Genomic DNA, 16,042 nt, shown 5'->3' on the forward strand with positions numbered 1-16,042 from the left:
GGCTCTCAATGTGTTTTTTATTCGACGTGCGTCTGGTAGATAACAGCATTCCTATCTCGGCACACTAAAGAAAGCATATGTGGATCTGGGCAAAGCTGCTCTTTCTAGATCAACACCAGGCTTTGTTGTTACTGCAGCAGTCAATACAGATGATCTATGTGTGTGACTGCATACTGGCTTTCAAAATTACTCATAACCCTTGAACTGTTTCATGTTTTGCCACATTAACAACCAAAAAGCTCAGTGCAATAAAAAAGATACTTGTATTCAGTTTTTTTGTTTTGCAGATGCAAATCTAAAAAGATCTTGTGGCACATAGTTCAGTCCATCATGTGAACAACTGCAAACCTACTAAGAAACCCAGAGGATTTCTTAGTATCCATTTGAACCCTGTGAAGCTACAGGGTTCAAATGGGTCCTGGAAATCCTTGAAAATACTTGAGTTTCAATTAGATGTTCTCAAAGTTTGGAAAATTCTTCATATTCAAACTGTGCAGTTTTGCAATAAATCTCATCTAATGTTTAAATAACATTTGAAAACATTATTTACAATTGACACAAAAGTTACAAAAAGAAGTTTTAAATATTTTTTTAAGTTTTCTGGCATTTAGCAAATAGAAGTAATTTAGATATTTGTAATGGACCTAAAACAAGAGACGTTTGATCTAATTTAACTTCAGACTGAGAAAAAAGAAATTGTTGTCTTACTAGGAGGTGTACGTAAGTATCTGGTTTCGAATTTATGTTGTGTTTAAACACTTAATTTGAGCAGGAAGGTCATGACCTTAACACACAATGTTTAGTTTGAGCCAATGGGAATAATATTGATCTGTTTAATTGAAACATAAGTTGTCTTATATTTTATACATTAAAACTACTTAATTAGTTTTTTGTGTAGTAAGCGCTGCATGTAGCTTACTTCAGGTGCTTTGGTTTGTTGAAAGAGAAATGTAATGTTTTGGCAGATATATAAATTGGTATGCGTTCACAACACACCATCCCCACCCTTCAACATGATGGTGGCAGCATCATGCTGTGGGGATTGGTTTCTTCATCCATCTTGTCAGAGTCAATGGGAAAGATGGATGGAGCTAAACACAGCAGTCCTAGAATAAAACCTTTGATAAAGCGTGAGAATGATCAAGAAGTATTAACTCTTTTGCAGGATGTTATCTAAGCCTCGTTCAAACCCTTTATTTTTCTGTTCCCGTGTTTTGTGGCCTACAGTTTTAGCCGTGCAGTCATTCTTCCGTCTCTCTTTCTCCATCTTAGGTGAACGGCTGTCTCCTGGACCCCCTCCCTCCCACCACTGTCCTCCGCAAGTCCTCTACCTCATCGCCCAGCAACATGATGGAGACATCGATTGATGAGGGCATCGAGACCGAGGAGCCGGACGCAGAGGACGATCCCGCCCACCTGCTTTCGGCCTATCAGACGGCTCGATTCGGCCAGCGGCGGCACACCCTGTCTGAGGTCACCAACCAGCCAGGACCTTCAAATCAAGGTTTGACGTCACGTTCACGTCTAATAACGGAAACAAAGTGTCCATCAGGATCCCTGATCTCACTGGAAAACACGTCTTCTCAGGTAAATTGTTCAGTCTGGGGCACAACCCGTCCATGGGAAGCGTCGACTCGGATATTGGCTACGACATGGGCTCGGCGCACAGTGACCTCGGCCTGCTGGATGACTCCCCGTCCCTCAGTGAAGTGATACCGGACAGCGGCTCCGCCGCCGGCTGCAGCCCTGCGCCTTTCATGATGGCGAGGCCCCCGAACCCAGCAATGGCTGCCCTGACATCCCAGCACCGGGAGACGCACAACCGCTCCCCGATCAGCTTCAGAGAAGGACGCCGCGCATCCGATACCTCCCTCACGCAAGGTCAGAGCCAACAGGGTTCAGTTATTTCCTCAATTTGTTTTTTGCGAGCAGACAGACTACATTTACTCTACAATGAGCGAAAATCTTTTTAGATTTAAAAGTAGGCCTTAATTTAAGGCAGAAGTCTCAAACCCGTCCTCCAAGGGTTACTGTCCTGCTTTTTTAGTTTTTCTCTGGTCCTGCACACCTGAATCAATTGGTTGGGTTAAGTCCTTGGGTTGTGAGTAGGTTTTACAAATGACCCAAACTGGTTCTGAAAGTCTGAAACCCTTCACTGATTTACCAATTTTGCTGTCCATACCTAAGCAATGTTTATATTGAAGCTTTAAAAATCTTTATCTTCAGAGGGTGTTTTATTGCCTATAATCACATGCAAACATTGAAAACGATATAAAGGATTATAAAACAGTGAAATGGAGGTGTCTTAAGAATAAAGACATTTGCACCTCCCTTTTCAACCCTTTTGAGAAATGAAAGTCAGACTCACCTTCTTTTATCCCATAATAATGCAAAACATTCCTTGCAATTATACAGACGAACCAAATTCAATAGAGAAAAGCTCGTCTAATTACATTGTGCTGAAAGCATCGAGCAAAGTGTCAAGGAACTTTATTTAAACAAACCAGACCTGCCTCATCGTAATGAACCAAGTACAGAGTGAACTCCAGATTTAAAGGCAGCTAATTACAGTTATGGGAGCTGGTTTTACCTCCATTTATTCTCTGAGCTGCAGAAAAGATCATTTTTCCACTTGTGTATTAATTTGTAAGGCAAAACAAGGTAGCTAACACTAATTGGAAGGTCCTCTCTATTTTTTACTCTCCAGATTGATTTAAATCTAATTGAAAATGAGTTTTATTCTTATAGCTCACAGTGCCTTGTGAAAGTATTACAACTTTTCACATTTTCTCATGTCAGGCATCACACATTGATGTATTTCATTTAACGTTTACACCAACAAACAGAAGACCTGCAGCTGTAGCAGCAAAGAGTGATTGTGCAAAGTACTGACTCGGGATTGGATACAAATGCACACCCTACTTTGTGTTGGTCTGTCGCATAAAATCCCAAAACGATGTGCTAAAGTTTGTGACTGTAGCTTCCTGCAGTTTTAAAGCGTCTCAACGTGAACTTAGAGCTGAATCTGTTGGAGAACAACGTGACGTGCAACTGAGTTTACTTTGATTCTTCAAGTCTCAAAGTGAAGATGGAGGAACTTTGATCCTCGTAAAGACACTCCTACAGTTCCTCCCTCCACCCTTCACACTTTCAGACACACACGTGTATTTTATATGTATTTAAAATCATGTATATGTGTTTATGTCGTTAGACCGTCTGAGTGTCGCTCCCCTCCTCTTTCACATGCCATTTTTTCCCTGCTCCCTCTTCCCGTCTCTCATCCTCTCGGTTTCTCTTGACGACGACAACGGCGATGATTCACCTTGTGAATCAGATGCACATTTGAAGGTTTCAGCCCACATATTCCTGTCTCTCTTTCCCTCTTTCCCTCCCAATACCTCCACTCTCCTTTTAACTCACTTTCTGTCTCGGTGCTGCTTATTCCCTCTCTTTCCAAAAGCTGCAGTCTCTAGGTTTTTTTCTTCTGCACATCAGAGGGAAATAGAAGCCAAAACACAAGGAGGGGGGTTTGCTAAACAACCTCCATTTACCTTTTAGTTTTTAATAGTTTCTTTTTTTTTATTTTTTCACTTAATTATGTGCCTCCTGGTTGTAAATCACCTGTATTAAGGCCAAGTGGAGCCGATTTTACTCCGAGTTAAAAATATGGATCTTCCCCGGCTTAGCTCTGACAGGCTGCAGTGTGCACTCCCAGTTGGTGTTTGCAGTTATTAATTTATTTTCCATAATCTTCTTTGGAGGGTGTTGATGCTGCGGATTCTTTTGCGTCAGACTGCTGACTCCGGTTTTAAATAACTCCCACCATCTCAGTGAGTCAGGTCCCATCGTTCACAGCCCAGGTTCGTCACCACTGGATGGAACTTATCAGAGCTGTTTGCTGTTTCTCACACACACACGCACGCACGCACACACACACGCATACTGACTCGTGTGTGTATATTACACACTCAGCTGACGTCCATCCAGTGTCGGTAAGATCGACAAAGCCTCAACAGTCTGACGTCAGAGAGGATTAGGCCTGTTTCTGTAAAAGGATGGAGCCAGAGCTGGAGGTTCAAGTCACAGTTGAGTTTATAGAAACAAAGACTTGATTTAGACTCGGGTTCGTTCATCTTTTAGTCATGTAATCAGTGATGAAATTAAGACGGTATGTAAAGCCACGTTCTGCCGCTTTGAAAGGTGTGTTTGATTTTTATTTTTTTGGCCGGAGGCTGTGGATAGTTTCTAACCATAGAGACATGTTTGTCTTTCCCAATTAACTCTGCATCCGATGAGTGTGAGACATTTCAAAATCTACTCCGACATTTTATTTTCTACCTTTTGAGCAGCCATTATTTCAAACCCTTACACAGGTCGTACCTCTTTATTCTGAAATTTTACAGAATTTTTTTTTTTTTTTTTTTTTTTTTTGCGTATTAAATTATCCGTCAGTAAAGTTAACATAATCCTTGGATGTTTTGAGCTGAGATTTGACTCAGAGTTGTAAAAATGCTGGAGGTTTTCTTGTTGAAAATTGTTTGAATCCGTTCTGTTTGGTTTCTGCTTTCAGGTCTGGTGGCGTTCCGGCAGCATCTCCAAAACCTGGCGAGGACTAAAGGCATCTTAGAGCTGAACAAAGTCCAGATGCTGGTGGAGCAGATGGGCTCTGGAGACGGGGCCGTCTCCGGCCTCCTGGGACCACAGCATCATTTGCACAACCTGCTGGAGGTTAGTTCTCTACAGAGTCTTTATTTTTATTTTTTTCCCCCCAATAACCAGTTCTCAGATTCACCCCTGCATCCCTCCTGATTTAATATTGTACATAAAAAAGTAATAATCGCACACAAGCAGCCGGGTTGTTGTGTAACCCCGGGAGAAGCAGCCAACTCCGGCTTGTTTACTGTCTCCCGTCCCCCTGGAGCTCCGAGCCCCGGCCAAAATGAATGCAGCCATTGTTGAAATGCGTCGGACTCGCCCATAGAAATGACAAGAACTACAATCACACGCACAAAAAAAAAAAAACCTAGGCAAACACACTTATACACACACACACACACACACACTCGCACAACAAAACAGGAACCGTCCGAGAAACGGAACCGTTGCTGTCTTCTAAACAAAACCCCAAATGAGCACAAACAAGATCTCCTTGTTTTGTTTTTTCTTTCTTGTTTGTTTATTTTTTTTTGTCCATGTTCATTATGCAATAAAGCTTCTCTTTGTTGCCTATGACCCTTGAAGCCCCATCATCCTTTTAATTAGCTTTCATTCCATTTACCTAATGTGAAATCCCTCTGGTGCGCACCATTTAGGGAAAGGCATCAGGCCGATGAGTCGCCACGCAGGCATCTGTGCAGGGGAAAGCAAAGCTAACTCGTCGAAGCTACACGAAGCGTCCAGACCCTGACGCCGCGTTTATTATTTGATGGAGGTGGGCAGGGAGGATCTGTGGGGATTTTTGTTTCCAATGCTTTGTTTTTAATTAAAGGGCGAGGCCTGCAAGCAGCAGGAAGGCCTAGCTTTATACCCAGGTGAAGCCCAGCCGCCTCTCCTGTCCCGCAGACAGAGTTTGGAAACACAGTACCTCACACACAGGCTGCAGGTACAGTCACCATTACTCACTGACCGGTTTTACAAGCTCACACATGTTTATACTCGCCGCCCGGCTGTAGCATTACGCTGCTGTGCCGAGTAGTTGTTGATGTCATTCGCAAATTAAGAAACTACCTAAAACAACTGAAGATTAGCATCACATTTTGCAATGATTATAGTCGTAATTATTAGTTGCAATGTCAATTTTTTTTCTTTTTTGCCCAGAAGGCCAACATCTTGGCAAACAGTCCTGCTAGCTGTCAGATTTTCTGTAAGGAGACTCCTCGAAGTTTAGAGCAGCAGCTGCAGGAACACAGGTAAAAACAAAGATGTCTCCTCTGAGCTCTCTTCTTCTTCTCTGAATCCCTGGTCATTTCTGTTCACAGAACCTTGCAAAAGTATTCAAATCCTTAAATCCTTTCACTAATTGTGTCACACAAAATCTGCTGCTAGTACAAATGTTAGCCTTGCCCTCCGCGAATCTGCAAGACAGACAGGAATAAAGTTGGTGTTAGAAAAAACATGAAGGGAAACATGCTCTACTGTACATAAAGCTTAATACAAAATGTTTTGTGTGATGGAAAACTAACTGTGTATATCACCCTGAACACACCATCATGCCCAAAGTCAAACATGGTGATGGTTCACACTGTGGGGAAAGACGTTCCTTAACAGAGACAGAGATGCGGGGAAGATGAATGGAGATAAACACGGGGCAATCCTGTTGGATGCTTCAAAATACTTGAAACATCACGGTCCAGTCAAATCTGGTGTAAGACTTGAAAATCATCCAGAATTGCACCATTTAGCGAAGCAGATCTGTCAGAATTGTGAAAATGTGTAGAAGTGCTTCAGCACGGCGTTTCTGCAGGAACCCAAGCCTGGTGGACGGACTGATGCTCCATTTTGTTCAGCATCATCCATGTTGCTGTGCTGATTTCATGCCGAGCATTTTTTTTTATTTTTATGTTGCCTCTCATGTGATTCTAATGAGCAGAGCCGCTTTAAGTAGCTGCTTTGTTTCAGTCCCATGAACATTTTTAACACATTTCTATGAACCGTTTCCTTCATATGAAGGCGTTCCCAACTCTATAGCTATAGCTCTTCATCCTTCTTTGCGTTGGATTGATTTTTTTCTTATAAAACACATCCAGCAGTTTTGTGATTTAGACATTTAGTTCCCCTTTTTCTACATTTTCTGCTTGTTTTTTTATTTAAAATGCTTTTGTGCTAATTTGATGCCTCCTTCCAGACTGAACCAGAAGAGGATGTACCTGCAGCAGCAGTCGCAGGGAATGGGCCTGCAGGCCTACTTCAACCAGATGCAGATAGCTGAAGGCTCCTATCCTCCAGTGGGCCCCGTTATGGACCCCGCAGCGCCTCCGGGCCCCCCGCAGGGCCAGCAGCTGCAGCAGCCAGGCGGCTCTCAGGCCGCCGCCCCTTTCGGCCACGCCCTCAGCCTGAGCCCCTTACTGGAGCCGGGGGAGGGCGTGGTTTACGACCCCTACATGAGCCATCACCACTACACCCAACATCTGCCTCACGGAGCCCACCTCCACCCCCAGCTCCACCACCAGCTGCCTCAAGATGCTTCCAGCTGCGGCCTGGGCTTCAGCTTCCCTCCTGGCTGCGAGCAGCCCGTCCTCGGGCCCCCTCCTGAGGCTCTTCCGCCAGACCAGTACGAGCTGTCCATGAACCCCCCCTCGCTGCTGCATCCCGCTCCAGGAGAGGCGGAGGCCAGGGCCATGCCCGGGATTCTGGGCGGGCCGGCCCAGTCAGACAGCCTGGGGATGAGTGAGCTGCCCGCTTCTCTGCTGGACAGCGAGATGATGGAGACCGTGGACTCCCAGCAGGGCTTCGTACTGGTCAACTGAACCCAGCCAGAGGAGGTTATTGTTGTTCCTAGAGAGCAGTGTTAAACAGCGACGCAGCATTAAGAGCAGGGAGAACGGAGATGTAAGCGGAGGTCGTAAGCGTAGCAGCAGGGAAGGAAGTGTTCACTTTTGTGCAACTAATAGAAACTTCATTTCTTAGTTGTAAGAAGCCTCAACATTTGTACCAAAATCCTCCCTCAACCTACCTCCCTTTCTCCTTCTGCAACCCCCTGTTGTAGTTCTCGTCTGCCCTCGCAAGGCAGCAAGGAGGCCTGTCGCCGTGCCGACGCGGCGAGGCTGCTGTCGCCATATGCGCTGACCGGCGGAGGGGATGCCGCAACATTTCGCCTAGAAATGGTTTGAGAGCAAACTAATTTAGGGACTTGAAACTGAACGGCAACCAAAAGCACAAAAAGGCTGGTTTTGCTTTTCGTACTTCAAGTTACCGTTGACGACAATAGGGCGGGTTTCTGAATGAGACTTCTGTGGACTTTTATTCAATTTGTTTGGAGAAGATGGGGGAGGGAGCGAACCAAGTGAGCAGGAGAAGATGGCCCTCGTTTATCATGGTACCACAAATATTAACGCATATTCAAGTGATTCAAGCTGGTGTTTTTGTGCAGTTATATTACAATGGTCATCAACAGATTTTAACACTATCACTTTGATACACAAAAATGTAACAAATACCTGCTATGGTGTTACGTTTCTTAACCGTTAAGGACTTTTTTTTTTTTTTTTGTGATGTTTGATTCATAAATTCTAACTACTGATCTCAAGCTATTTCCAACACTACTGATTGCTGTCCCAGTTCCAGTTCACCCATTACCATGATTACCAGTTCAGCGGAGGCGTGGCTCTTGCCTTCGCCTGGTAAATGAGGGCTGATGTCGATTCAACGAGGAAAGTGGAGGGTTGGAGTTGAACGTGTGTTTCTGTGGCAATACCGAAGCAATATTAATCCTGAATGTTGAGGTTGCGAGGGGGGTGGGGGGTCGCGAACGGAAGCCTCCGATTGGTTCCCCAGCCACCTCCAGGTCAGCGGTGACGTCACTGGAGTGGATGATGTAAGCGGGAGATAATCTCACCTCTGTTCGCGCTAGGAAACGTTTAATGGAGGTTACTGTGGCGAAGTCGGAGAAACTGGTTAGTTTTTTCCAAAAATAATCATTTAGGGTATTAATTTAATCAAAACTCTTCATGGAAAAATGGAAGAAACACTGTATTTGCCCTGCAAACAGCAAAAGTTATCTTTTTAAGGTATTCTGTAATCAAATCAGAAATGTTTTTAGATTTATTGTTTTTTAAACCTTTTGCACAGTACTTGTTTTAGAGATTATTTCTGGTTTACTTCCTCTGCTCCAGTCATGCCTCTGCTGTTGTTTTTTTTTTGTTTATTTTGTTTTTAAATAAATAACCCCTTAAAGATTTCCTGAGTGGATTCTCCCCTTTGACGTTGCGGCTGCTGCCAGATGAAGCCCAGCATCCTTCAGCTAACGGGGAATCTCAATCGTTTCCTCAGCCTATCTCAATTTTTTATTATTTTTATTTTACTTTAACGGCACTCAGACTGTGTTCGCTCTACTAGATATAACTCTGACAGATGATCAGTCGTCATGACAGCAGTTGAGATGAGATTACGGTACTGCGACCATCTGCCAGACCGTGCGGCTTGTGGTGGTTTGTGGTTAAACTGTAGGAAGGTTTGGAGTCGGATCCAGCAGCAGAACCAAGGTGTTCGCTCAGATTTGTCTGACCCGGAGTTGAAACTGGCAGTTGAACCGTCAACAAAAGCTGGTCTGGCCTTGGTTCATGTGCGGGGAGTTTGAGTAAATCAACCCAACGATAAAAGTTAAATTAGCTCATTTGTTTGACCAACTTTTTTTTTTTTTTTATTAGGATTTATCGACCAACAAAAGTAGCATGTAACTGTGAAGTGGAAGGAAACGGATAAGTGGTTTTTAAACGCATCAACAAGCCTTGATCTGAACCATTTCACCATCCATTTCCCATCGACTGGCCAGCTTTCTTGTCCCAGCTAAAGAGCAACGTCCTCCCAGCATGATACTGCCACCAGCGGGTCTATCCAGGGCTTTGAAAAAAAAATGTTTTCAAGTTTTATATCTTATTTCATTAACTAAAACGATATTTACAAAAGTGGCAGACCAGATTTGAAGAGACTAATAGTTTCTTATCAAGGCATCAGAATAAAGGGGGCTGAATACAAACGGTGGTGGCAACATCATGCTACGGGGTTGCAGGGACAAGGAGCCTGGAACAACTGTGTGCTTCTTTGTGTTGAAAATCTGTCGTTGGATTGTGATTCGAAACCTTTTGTAAGGTTGACTGAACAGCAGCTCTTTGGCTTATTTGGTCACTTACTTGGTTTTTAGTACCTTCAACAGACTCGGCTGACCAGAATGAATTGCAGGCCTGTTGCAACATTCGCCTCGTAGTCGCATTAACAGTTCCACCCTTCACTTTACAAACTCGGCATGTTGCTCTTGTCGTAATCCAGCCATAGTTTGACGGGGAAAAAAAAAGAAAAAAAAAGCTCACACCCAGTTTGTGGGTTTAAATGTCCATTAGATAGAAATAAGGACTGAAGCAAAAAATAATTGAGGCTTGGCGTAAGAGAGGGAGGGGGAGTTGCCTTTGTGAATGGTCAGACTGAAAGATCTACCGGAGGATCTTGGGAGGTTGAACACTGGAGCACTTTCACTACAGGGAAGAAGAGATGGAGGAGAAAAAGGTGGGGAAGGTTTGTGGCTTCCTGGCGGACGAAGCGTCCTCCGATCGGGAGGGAGACGCCTTTCTCCTCTCTCTTCCCCAACTAATAATGGACACAAAACCCATTTTCTTTCGAGGTAAGACCAGACCGAGCGCGACACTTTACGTGACTGTCGATCTGAATCTGAGACAAAGCAACACTTTTCAGTTTATTATGACGAGTGTTGTTTGTGTGGCTGTAGTGAATCCTCGCCCGGGGGGGGGGAGTTGTGTTGAATAGTGTTCAGTGTGCCTTTTTACTTCTTTTCAATCTAAATATGAATGACTATTCCTGGTTTGGCTCCTGTGTCGTTTACTTTACTATTGCTTCCTCTCTGTTTTTATGATTTTGTTTTGTTTTTTTTTCCCTGAATATAAGTAGAACCAGGTTTTCCAAAGGTACCAAAGTCCCTCAGAAGTTTCCCTGTACAACCCACCATGTGGAGTTTTGGAGCTTCTTTATTTTCTTCTCTGTTGTCTTTATTATTATTATTTTCTAGCTGGTCAAATCTGTGTATGCCATTTAAAAGTATTATAGCAATATTTCTCTAGTTGAAGACTAAAGTCATGAAGATTCTAGTGGATGTGTTTCCAGGTATCATAATTTCACCTCCTGCTGATTTAAAAACAAAAGTCAATCAATAGAAATTCAGTTTTGTATTTACCTTCATTGATGTTGACCACACATAAGCTAACTTGCTGTTGAGATTAAAAAGGTTTATTGAACAGAGTCGGACGTCTTTCTTTCATGTTTGTGTTTGTCTTGGTTAATCGGTGGGATGAAGGGGTGATCCTGCTCAGGTCATCGGTCCACCATCAGCCATTCAGTCCGTCTAAATATCTATCCATTTACTCAATTTAATTACATCCATTGATCTGTCATTTATCTTAAAATCCTGGTATTCATGCACCAATCCATGCATCAGTCCATCTGTCTATTCATTTATTAATCTCTTCCCATTCAAAAGTCAGTCTTCCTATTTCCCGTTGTCATCCCATTCTTCCATCTTTTCCTATCTTCACTTGTCCATCAATCCATATATTTGCCTGGAGGCCTTAATTTGTGGCATTTCTTTCCAGTCACATGGTGCCATTTTATAGCACATTCAAGTAACTTTGTTACCTTGTATTATAAAAATGGTGCATATATCATACATAACCTGAAAAAGTTGATGCCTCTGTCTCTTTAAGAAGCTCCTACTCTCAGCGCATCGTCACAATGTTCCCCCACTACGTCGTTGACGTCTGTTCTTGGGAGCGTTGGACTGCTGCTGCTAGTCTGGGCGAACCGAGTGGAGAACCTGAACTGCAGTGGTGTATATTTACATAATACCTTCTCCTCCTTTAAAAACGTATCGCAACAAAATGGCATTTTGTTCAAAATATGACAATGAGACTGAAGGTTGTCAAACCACATATATCTTAGGATTAATCACGAATAAGTCCAGCCCAGGAATGAACATGGCGACCAGGATCCAGGTGGAACCACCTCAACCTTACGATATGGACTCGGCTCCTTCTTGGTGTACAAGTACCGGACATCTTAAAGTATCCACAAAAGGAAAGTCCACCTATAACAGTGCTAGAAGATACTATCAGATTGGACATTTCTTTCAATGCTGCTCCTCTTCTTTTGTTGCACAAGTAGCTGTGAAACTGCAGCATCTTGCAAGAGCTCTTTTAGCAATGAGCGTTAACCTGCAGGAGGCGGTGAATAATTTATCAGCAGAGATGAGAGCTGCAGCCCTGACCAGTGGCTGATCTCTCCACCTCGACACCAAACTGAATCCTTCCTCGGGGAAACTTACCCGGCAATGCATGGGGAACTGCAGGGAATTCAAACACCACTTCTTTCTCTGTGTAAAATTAGGCGAAACTCTGATTGGTCTCTGTAGAAACAGCAGGTTTCGGTCAAAATGTCCTTAGAGCAAACTACGCTCCCATCGAGTGGAGGGAGGAAAAGAGGAAGGGATTGCTCAGGGCCATGAGAAAAACACGAGTAATGTGTGTGGAAGGGCTCATGTAGAGGGAACACGTCAATCCAATCAGCCCACTCAGACAGAGGACAGCTAATCCTACTAATGCACCAACAGAGGTAGGTGGGGGTGGATCCAAGGAAGGGGGTCAGTCTGTTCATGGAAACCAGAGAAGGGCTTCTTTTCCTGGGATGAGACCATGTGCACGACCTCTCTGTTTGGGCTGCCAGGCCAAAGCGTCCGCGGTAGGTCACGACCGTCCAAAACTCCCTCTGGATCAGATTCCAGTCGGCCCCATTCCTCAGCTCTCAGATCTTAGAAGGCGAGGCACTTAGAATATCACAATCCATGCACGAGGTAATAAAATTCAAGCTGCTTTATGAGAAAGTAAAGCAGCAAGGATTTAATGTACAATGTGCATTTAAATGCAGATTTCAAGCGTACTTGGCTAAAGCCTGCTAAAATCAACCTGATGAAACACTTGATCTTATTGGAAACTGCAATAACCTTTCAAATTTGTTGATGGAAAGTCGTTAAAGCAACATTTTGACAATTACAATGATCTATTTTCCTGAAAATCCATGCACTATGTAGTTTTAGCTCTGTGTACGTTGCTATACATTTTTTGGGTGGTAAGACCAGTGATTTCTGTCTCTTCTGCATCAAGTTCGAAGAAATTCTGACCCATCTAGTGACTGATATTATGGACAACCTGACTCACTGACTGCAGGGACCTTTGGTCACGTGTTGGTGACAGAAATATAAACTTGTGAGTCACTGGCGTGTCTTTTGTAGTCGATGCGATTCATTTCCTGAGCATGGGGAAGCATTAAAATACTGAAAAAAAGTGGCCCAAGGACAAACCCTTGGGGATCCCCACATCGGATCTTGATCCGATTTATACCAGCCAAATGATTCAAAGTCATCCTGATCTGCTGAGTAAGTACTGAACGTGCTTGGCACAGTACCAGACAATCCTACCAACTTTTTTTTTTTTTTTAATTTGTCAATAATGATGCTGTGATAAAACCGAGTCCAGCACTGAGATCCAGTATCGCAGAGAAAGTCGTCTCAGGTCGCGCATGTGGAGAACTTTACTAATCCCATCTGTCGGGATCAGGGAAGGAATCTTCGGGGGAGAGGAGGAAAAGAATAGCTAACACTTCTTCTCTGTTTCACTTCTGCTTTGACATGGATTCTGTTTTCCTACGTTCTTAATAAAACGTGCAGGCTGGCAATGAATTTCCCTGCAAGACAGCAGCCTTTTTTTATATGTATATATGAAATGCGGTTATTTATAGTTCACATTCGCCGCTGCTGTGATCTCCCGCAGGCCGACACGGATGATCTTCCTCCTCTTCCTCAGTGAAATATCACAGTATCAGAGGTGGCCCCGTTCGCTCATCAGGCCAGAGTACTCTGTAATGACATCAGCGGTTGCCGTGACAACCCGCAGGAGGACGGATGACAACATCCCGCCGTGTCTTTCAGAGCGGCAGATCGCGGCACAACTGCAGAACAGCGATGCAGCGAGAGTAAAGTTTTGGAATGGACTCATATCGTCTACGAGGTTTGTGAGCATAAATGTAGCCAATGCATAAGTCATTACACGTTACATAAGTTCTTCATTCTTCAAAATTGAAACGATGCCTTAATTATGTTTTCATTTTAACAACAAAAACAATAGTTACTGCAATATTTAAATTTCTCTATTTATCTACTTACAAAAACCGAGTTCGGTTCCCTTTTCTACTTATTAAATAAATCATTCATTCATTTTACGTAACCACAACTGGAAACAGACCTTACAGCTGAAGCAAAAGATCTCCAAATGTGTGAGGATTATATATATGAGGTGTTGAAGGTCACGCGGCCTTTTCTTGTCTCTGATTTCTGGCGAAACTCATGCTGGCCAGCAGATTGGATAAACTCTTAAAATCCCTGCACACATGACCTAGTAGTGCCAGAAAAAAAAAAGCCCACCTGGCAGTGTGGCCTGCAGGCTGGATGGTTGAGCAAAGGGTCAAACACTCATAGCTTCACAGATCCTCTGATACAGTTCAGAGAAGAACAGAGGGAGAGAGCTGGAGCGACAAGGTGACTTGAAGAAACGGAGCTGGCCGGCAGCACGCCTCCTCTCCCCGCCTGATGTTTGTCATTTGTCATCCTGAGAGGAACTGACCTCACTGTGTGTGTGTGTGTGTGTGTGTGTGTGTGTGTGTGTGTGTGTGTGTGTGTGTGTGTGTGTGTGTGTGTGTGTGTGTGTGTGTGTGTGTGTGTGTGTGGCACTGTCACACTGTGAGGGGGCTTTGCTTGACTCCGTTCGTTATAAATGACACAGTCCTGGGAGGCAGCTGCATTGACGTCAAGGCTCTCGGCTCTGTCAGGGGCTCAAGCTGCTGAAATCCTCCCAAATAGCCGGATCTAAATAGAGAGAAATGGACTGCTGCTGTTTTATTACTGCCTGGTGAACTCCAGTGGATTGGAGGGGTGAATTAGCCCCCCGTTTTTTCAGGTAATGGTGTTTTAATAAAAAAAAAAAATTCCAGAAGAGCGTTGTCCCTCCCTTCCCAGCATGTTTTGATCTGCGAGAGGAGATGTTTTATTGTCAACCTCAAATGCTGCATTTGCTCTTAGAGTCCCAAAGCCTTAGAAATGGGTTTGTATCTCTTACGACCGATAGATGTGATGAGATATTATTCAGATTTGTTCGGCTACCTCATGTTGTCCATCAGGTGATATTGAAGGGACTGCTTGATTCTGAAGGTCTTGTGTAATAAAGTCAGAATTTTGGCAAAATAATGAAGTCAATGATGTAAACTTGGAAAGGTCCAAATAAAAACCCCTATCCAACTCCTAAGAGTTGAATCAACAAGGCAACAACAACAAAAAAAAATTAGGAGCATGGGAAATTATTTCAATTGTTGTAACACCACTAAAGATTTTCCAAATGTTTACTTATTCGAGTATGAACTTCAGCATGTCATTTTAGACCTAACCGTCCATATCAACTACCGCAGGACTCCCTGAGGGACACGATTGGACGTCATCTCCAAGTCTACAAATCATACGTGGATTTCTGATTATCTAACAATAATCAGAAAACCAAAAAATAAAAATCCTCCAATTTCTGACTGGATTTTCAAATGAATTTTTTTTAAAACACGACACCAATAATGCTATGCCGGCTAAATATTTTTCTCCTTACCTCAAACATTTTGTTAAAAATATCAGCCGTAACCTTTTGGACATTCGGCTGCTGCAGGAGGAACTGTGGTCAAGATCGGGGTATTTTTCCTCCCCCCACCAATTAAAAACTGCATTTTATGTTCATCAATCAAAACCATCTGAGTGTGACGAAAAGGAAAAAAAAAAAAAAAAAAAAACCCAAAGAACTCTGTGGCAGTGCATACTAAACTCCAGCAATGAGGTATACAGTCAGATGACTGTGTGGAGGATTGGGAAAGCTCAAAGCACCAACAAGGGCTGATGGGAGATTTCGAGGAGATTAAAGAGAGCAAAGTTGAGGTTCTCATAAAGGCCTCTGCCATGTGATTTATCGCCCTAATCCTCTCCGTCAGCTGCTCCTTTGGAGCTAACTGAACGGATGGCGCATCTTAAATCTGCTTCTGCAAAACTCAGCAGCTCAAATCTGGCTTCAAAATCCCCGCTCCTCTCTTCCCCCCGGCATCGTTGTTTAAAAAAGAAAAGAAAAAGAGGATCCAAACATATTTCCTCCCCAAACAGAATGACTTGGGGCCCAGCCCTCGTTCTGCACGGCGCCGTACCCCGGCAGCGGTTGAGGGGTCAGGTGTCCGGAGTCCTGCTCGG

The 16,042-nt window shown here is 43.6% G+C and overlaps 1 protein-coding gene across 2 annotated transcripts in view; it reads left to right on the forward strand.

Moving 5' to 3' along the window:
* sik2b (salt-inducible kinase 2b) overlaps positions 1-10,965 on the forward strand; it is a 46,882-nt gene extending 35,917 nt beyond the window's left edge. Inside the window, exons 10-15 of one of the 2 annotated variants that reach the window (XM_014990688.2) lie at positions 1,273-1,504; positions 1,588-1,881; positions 4,571-4,728; positions 5,489-5,602; positions 5,818-5,909; positions 6,845-10,965. In XM_014990688.2, coding sequence (XP_014846174.2) covers positions 1,273-1,504; positions 1,588-1,881; positions 4,571-4,728; positions 5,489-5,602; positions 5,818-5,909; positions 6,845-7,466 — 1,512 coding nt within the window. In that variant the 3' untranslated portion in view covers positions 7,467-10,965. The remainder of the gene's footprint in view (positions 1-1,272; positions 1,505-1,587; positions 1,882-4,570; positions 4,729-5,488; positions 5,603-5,817; positions 5,910-6,844) is intronic. The other variant, XM_014990689.2, reaches the window with a different exon arrangement.
* The last annotated feature ends 5,077 nt before the right edge of the window (positions 10,966-16,042 follow it).

This window comes from Poecilia mexicana, unplaced genomic scaffold (genome assembly GCF_051168715.1).
Source record: "Poecilia mexicana isolate PSO_F unplaced genomic scaffold, ASM5116871v1 scaffold_13, whole genome shotgun sequence".
Lineage (NCBI taxonomy): Eukaryota > Metazoa > Chordata > Actinopteri > Cyprinodontiformes > Poeciliidae > Poecilia > Poecilia mexicana.